Source organism: Xenopus laevis, chromosome 8L (genome assembly GCF_017654675.1).
Source record: "Xenopus laevis strain J_2021 chromosome 8L, Xenopus_laevis_v10.1, whole genome shotgun sequence".
Classification (NCBI taxonomy): Eukaryota; Metazoa; Chordata; class Amphibia; order Anura; family Pipidae; genus Xenopus; species Xenopus laevis.
In genome coordinates, this window is record NC_054385.1 from 120,603,222 (window position 1) to 120,609,221 (window position 6,000).

General features: G+C 40.0%; 1 protein-coding gene across 1 annotated transcript; it reads right to left on the reverse strand.

Moving 5' to 3' along the window:
• Window positions 1–4,238: 4,238 nt before the first annotated feature.
• Window positions 4,239–5,180, reverse strand: LOC108699103 (olfactory receptor 2D3). The gene has a single exon (XM_018230962.1). The coding sequence runs from the start codon at window positions 5,178–5,180 to the stop codon at window positions 4,239–4,241; it is 942 nt and encodes a 313-aa protein (XP_018086451.1).
• Window positions 5,181–6,000: the final 820 nt, after the last annotated feature.

Here is a 6,000-nt window from a genome sequence, read left to right on the forward strand (position 1 = left end):
GTTGACCACTCTCTCCTGATGCAGATTCTGTATTCGCTTGGTATCTGTAACAAGGCTGCATCTTGGCTTTCTTCTTACCTCTCTAACCGATCATTCACTGTCTCCTATGCTAACAGAAACTCATCTCCAGATTCACTAAATGTGGGGGTGCCGCAAGACTCTGTGCTTGGCCTGCTGTTGTTCTCCCTGTACACTCTGTCTTTGGGAGATCTCATCCAATCATTTGGATTTAATTATCATCTGTATGCTGATGATACCCAAAACTATTTATCCACCCCTTCATTAACAGCTGAAACAGAGGCTCAAATCTCTAACTGCCTCCTGGCTATCTCAAATTGGATGAACCAGCACCACCTCAAACTCAACCTAACAAAAACTGAACTAACCATCTTTCCACCTAAAGCGTGGTCCTACTCCACTTTTTACTATCTCTATTAATGGCTCATTAATCCTGTCAACTCAGCTCGCTGTCTGGTGGTAATCTTTGACTCCTCTCTCTCCGTCTCTGATCATATTAACACCACTGTCACCACTTTTTCTTGCACAATATTGCCAAAATCCGTGCATTCCTTTAACCTGCTATGGCCAAGACACTCATGCATGCTCTCATACTATCCTGACTACATTACTGTAACCTTCAAATAACTGGCCTCCCTAACTGCCATCTCTCCCCCCTACAGTCTGTATTAAACACTGCTGCCAGAATTATCCTTCTTTCATCCAAAAGGGTACAGGCCCCTCCCCTGCTGAAGTCCTTATCATGGCTTCCTATAAAACAAAGAATAACTTATAAACTCCTCCTCATAACCTTCAAAGCCCTTCATTCCTCTGCACCTAACTACATCTCATCTCTTGTTTCTCTATATGTTCCTGGCCAAAACCTCCACTCCTCTCAGAGCTTGGTTGTACCCCCACTACTACTGCTGTTTCCCGTATTAAACCCTTCTCTCTTGCGGCTCTTTATATTTGGAATGTCATTCCTGAAACTCTCCGGAGAGAATCCTCCTTCAAAGTTTTTAAACGAAACTCAAAGACTACCTCTGGGAACACCTGGATAACACCTGAACTGGGAACTGGCACTTATTTGACAGTGTAACAAACTGTAATCTACAGTACTTTCATACCCCTCCAAATTGTGTCTGTTACCCTCCCATTTAGACCCTACGGGGTAGGGTCCTCCAGCCTTTTGTCTCCTTGACACTGAGCACAATAATCTGCATTGTAATTATATTTTATATTTATAATAATTGTATATATTTATACAATTATTTAATTATTCCACTATTTTAGGATTCAGCCAAATCCTGAATCCTTAGTGAAAGATTTGGCCACATACGAAACCAAATCTAAAACCTATGCATATGTAAACGATTAGTAAAAAGAACCATGCGTGCAACTAAAACTGTTTTGCCTTTCTTGTCTGTGTAAGGAAAAGCCATGTGATTTTTTGGATTTGCATTCGGTTCAGCCAGGAACTTGGATTAGGCAAATCTGAATCCTGCTGAAAAAGGCAGAATCTTGACTGAATCCAAAACCGAATCCTGGATTCTGTGCATCCATAGTATAAGGGTTAATCTTATGATGCCTTCAGATGTGGTTCTTTATTAAGAGTATGCTGAATATGGTCAACTCTTCTCACCTGGCAAAACTCAAATCTAGAAAGTTTTAAAGGTTACCTTAGGAAACTGGAAAATGAACACCACACAACTGATTGTTCTTCAATTAGCAAATTGGCAGAATGGAAAACTAGGTCAATGCCATGATCCCTGTGTTACAAGGAAAAAGAGCATCCTTGGTATAAATGAGAGTCCTTGCATTTTATCTACTTTTATTAAATTCCCATTACATGTCACAAGCCAAATGTTTGATTCCATTTAACCCCTCTACTTTTGGACCTTCTTAAAATTTTGTTTGCAAGTAAGGGTTTAGCTCTTTAAATGCTCTTTAAAAGCTCATTAATGACCCACCAGTTTAAAGAAGCTGCTTTAGCCCACACCAATAGCATAAATGATCGTCACCAATTATAATGTATAGCCTTATGTGTTAATTGTTTCTTATCCCTTTATATTATAAGCTGTTTGAGCTGAGCTCTCTAATCTTTCAACTGTTCTAACTGTTTTGTTCAATAATCCTTCTCTGTAAGCCCTACAGGGCAGTTATTCCTTCCTAATGCCTTTTTTTATCACTTAAACAATTATATTTATATTATATTAATGTACTTTTCTATATTGTAAAGTTGCAGTGCACTGTGTATCCCAGTAACTCCTTATAATAAAGTTATATAGGCATTCAGTATATACCTTTGTTTGCTATAATATTATTAGTCCCACTGACCACTTTGCTGCCTATTTAAATCAAAGATATCGATCATGATGAATAGTTTATACTTTCTGTCATGCAGGGAAAAATTGGTACACATTGCATCCCTTTCTCCTGTATCTTAAATATGGATCCGATGCCCATTGAGTATTATTGTTATTGGCTTATCTACTGGGGGGAAAAAAACAATCCTTCCCTTTCTATGTTTGACCCTTGACAGCAAATGCTTCTCAGCACATTTAGAAATAACGCTGGACATATCCCTAATAATCCTCTTATATGGCAATGTTGACAGTTTTCCTCCTTAACCCAACGTGGTCAACCATGTGTGAAACCATTAGATAGGGACTCATCAATAGGCCAAAGCAGGCCTCATCCAAAAGGATTTTCTATCCTGTTCAGTCAGTATTGTGCTGGAGAGCCCTTAGCCCATGTAATGGCAGCTTACCGTATATACTCGTGTATAAGCCGAGTATTTCAGCACACAAGATTTGCTTAAAAACTCTACCTCGGCTTATACGCGAGTCATACGCAGGAGGGGAGCAGGAGTTGACATCGCTACTTTGCGTCTCACGTCACGCTGCAGATTGATTCTCTTACTTCTTCCGGTGGGAGGGGAGTGTGCACGTCTGTCACTCTCCATCTTGCGTCTCAGTTTCAGCCCAGCCGGTTAGCCCTGCTGAGGAGTGGAGATATTCTGCCACATGATGATCGGATCATCCCTGCCTCACTGCAAGTGCATAGTGGAGATTGGAGAGTGGGCGTGGCCTTGCTGTTTTAATAGGGTGGGCGGAGAGTGGCAGAGGCTGCTGGTGGTCAATAAGTTTACCCAGTTTTTCTAGGTAAAATTAGGTACCTCGGCTTATACTCGGGTCGGCTTATACACGAGTATATACGGTAACTGTTATATCTGACACCTGCCCATATTGTACGTTAGAACATGCCATGATACTTATGTGGAACAGAAGAATCATTCAGATAAGAGGCGGGGTTAAAATATTAAAAAGGATGGATGAAAATTTTTCCTGGAATTTTCTATTTTACATCACTAAAAAGCTACTGATTCTCACCCTGCCCCATCAATTTCTTCAGTTGCATTTTCAGCAAACAGTACATGTTAACAAATGGGTGAAGGAGTTGGTTTACAATGTACTGCTTCAGGTGGAAGCTTCAACGCTCATATCAGAGCAGATATCCGCCAATTGGGAGGGTTGTGCTGTGGGTGAAGGGGTTGGCTGACCAAGGGCTGCACAACGGGGGTTGTTCCACTAGAGACGCAAGCTCTGGGATTTACTAAGCCTGCCTCTCCAATGATTAGCAGCACCTCTACCCATACTAATGTTGTACACATCGGGGGTGCTAACTAAGTGAGCGACTTACACAACCCCACCGATTTAGGCCCCACTGACCCTTTGGGTTATGTTCTTCTAAGGGGGCGATTTGTGTTGTATAACATTGCATGTAGTCTACTACCATACATTTACCACTTATCTGTACCACCAGCCCACTACCCCAAGTTAATCCGTCTCCCTTGTCCTAACCATGTTTTAATTATCACTGGACTTTTTTATCTTATTTATCAGTAATAAAAAGTTAAGTTTTAATGGTGTATAAATACAAGCTTGTGGACATGTTTTGATGCAAATACATGGGTCAGTTCTTTCTCTTTCTTGTTATCTTTTTTAAGTTTACAAATCAAGTATATTTAGAGTGGCCTATTCATGATTGTTCTTTTCACCACTGAATTTTATTCATAAAAGTTCACAATTGCTGAAAATTTGACTTTAATTTGAGTTGAAACACATGAACCATTTCTGCATTCAGCCACTGATATGATTGAAATGTAAGTGAAATAAAAAGCAAACGGAATTTACTTACACTGAGCAAGTTGCTTAAAAAAAATAATAAAGTCATCATCCTTAGAACTTTTCAGGTATTTGTCTGTTCAGCCTCTTTCTTAGTGTACCTTTGACATCCTTATTCCTAATGCTGTAAATAATAGGATTTAGCATTGGTGTCACAGCAGTATAAATGATGGAAACCGTTTTGTCTTCCTCTGGAGTATAAGCTGAGTGAGAGCGCATGTACATGAACATGATGGTACTATAAAACACTGATACCACAACAAGATGGGATGCACAAGTGGAGAATGTTTTAAGCCTTCCTTTATTGGTACGTATCTTGAGAATAGTGGAGATTATATGAACATAAGAAATCAGGGTCAAAAAGAAAGAAAACATGGCAACTAACACAGCTGAGATTTTCATTGCTACTTCATTGAGCCAAGTATCTTTGCAAGATAGCCTTAAAACAGGAGGCATCTCACAAAAAAAGTGATTGATGTGGTGGGACTTGCAATAAGGCAGCTGGAAAGTAAAGACAACATGAATGAAAGAACTGACAAAGCAGAATATCCATGATCCGGTGGCCATAAGTATGCAGAATCTCTTGTTCATAACTGTGTTGTACTGTAATGGTTTACAGATCGCTGCATATCTGTCATAGGCCATTACAGCCAGAATTAAACACTCAGTTGCCCCTAGAGATAAGTGACAGTACATTTGTACAGCGCATTCTAAGAGTGAAACACTTTTGTCCTTAGCTAAGCTAACAGCCATTATTTTAGGCACAATGGTGGAAGAAAGGCAAATGTCAATAATGGATAAGTTGCACAGAAAAAAATACATTGGTGTCTGGAGTCGGATATTAATTCCAACCACAATTACAAGTAAAGCATTTCCTGTAAGCGTGATTAAATATATTATTATAAATATCAGGATACATAATACTTGTGAGTTTGGGATACCCGTGATTCCAAGAAGGATGAACCTGTCTGACGCGGTTTGATTTGCATTCACCATGCTTAATACAAAATAACTGAAAGGATAAATACATATGAGAGAAAAGTGATTATTGCAGAGGATTTCATTAATGTGGGGAGTTAATTGTAAAAACTACAAGGCCAATTCACAGAAGATGATTCACTACCATGAAATGCATCATTCTAAATAAGGCATAAATTATAATGAATAATAATAATAATTATCCTGCGCTGAAAATCCATTTTTCTAATTTCTAATTTTGAAATCTAATATGGGGCTAGAAGTGTTGTTAGTTTCTCAGGTGCCCTTAGACATGTGACTTGTGCTCAGATAAACGTCATTCTCTCTTTACTGTTGCACAGCAAGTTGGAGCGATTGCACCTCTCAATAGTAAAAGTCCCACTGCAACCCCTTCAGTTACACTGAGTAAGAGAAACAATAGCTTATCTCATAGCAGTTCCATTGTGAAGTGCTGACTCTTTCTGAAAGCACAGCAGGGCTGGAACTAGGAGTATGCAGAAGAGGCAGCTGCCTAGGGCGCAACAATTGGGGGCGCTGTGCAGGTACCTCTTCTGCCTACCCCTAGACCGGATCTGTCACTAGGCTTGCTGCTACTGTGCATGTGCACTCGACATGGATGGGGGATGAGCTGGCCTGCTGGGCTGCCTAGGATGCCTGGCCAGCCTGGTCTGCCTCTAAAGCACAGGATCAGGCAAAATGACCCGAGATCATTGCTTATACATCTTCGCTGTATAAGGCAGTGTATACTGCAAGGGACCCTTGAATTCTACAATACTAACCATCCACTTTAATTTTCTTGAACCTCTTTAGAAACCCATAGAGTCGCTTTATATTAAAA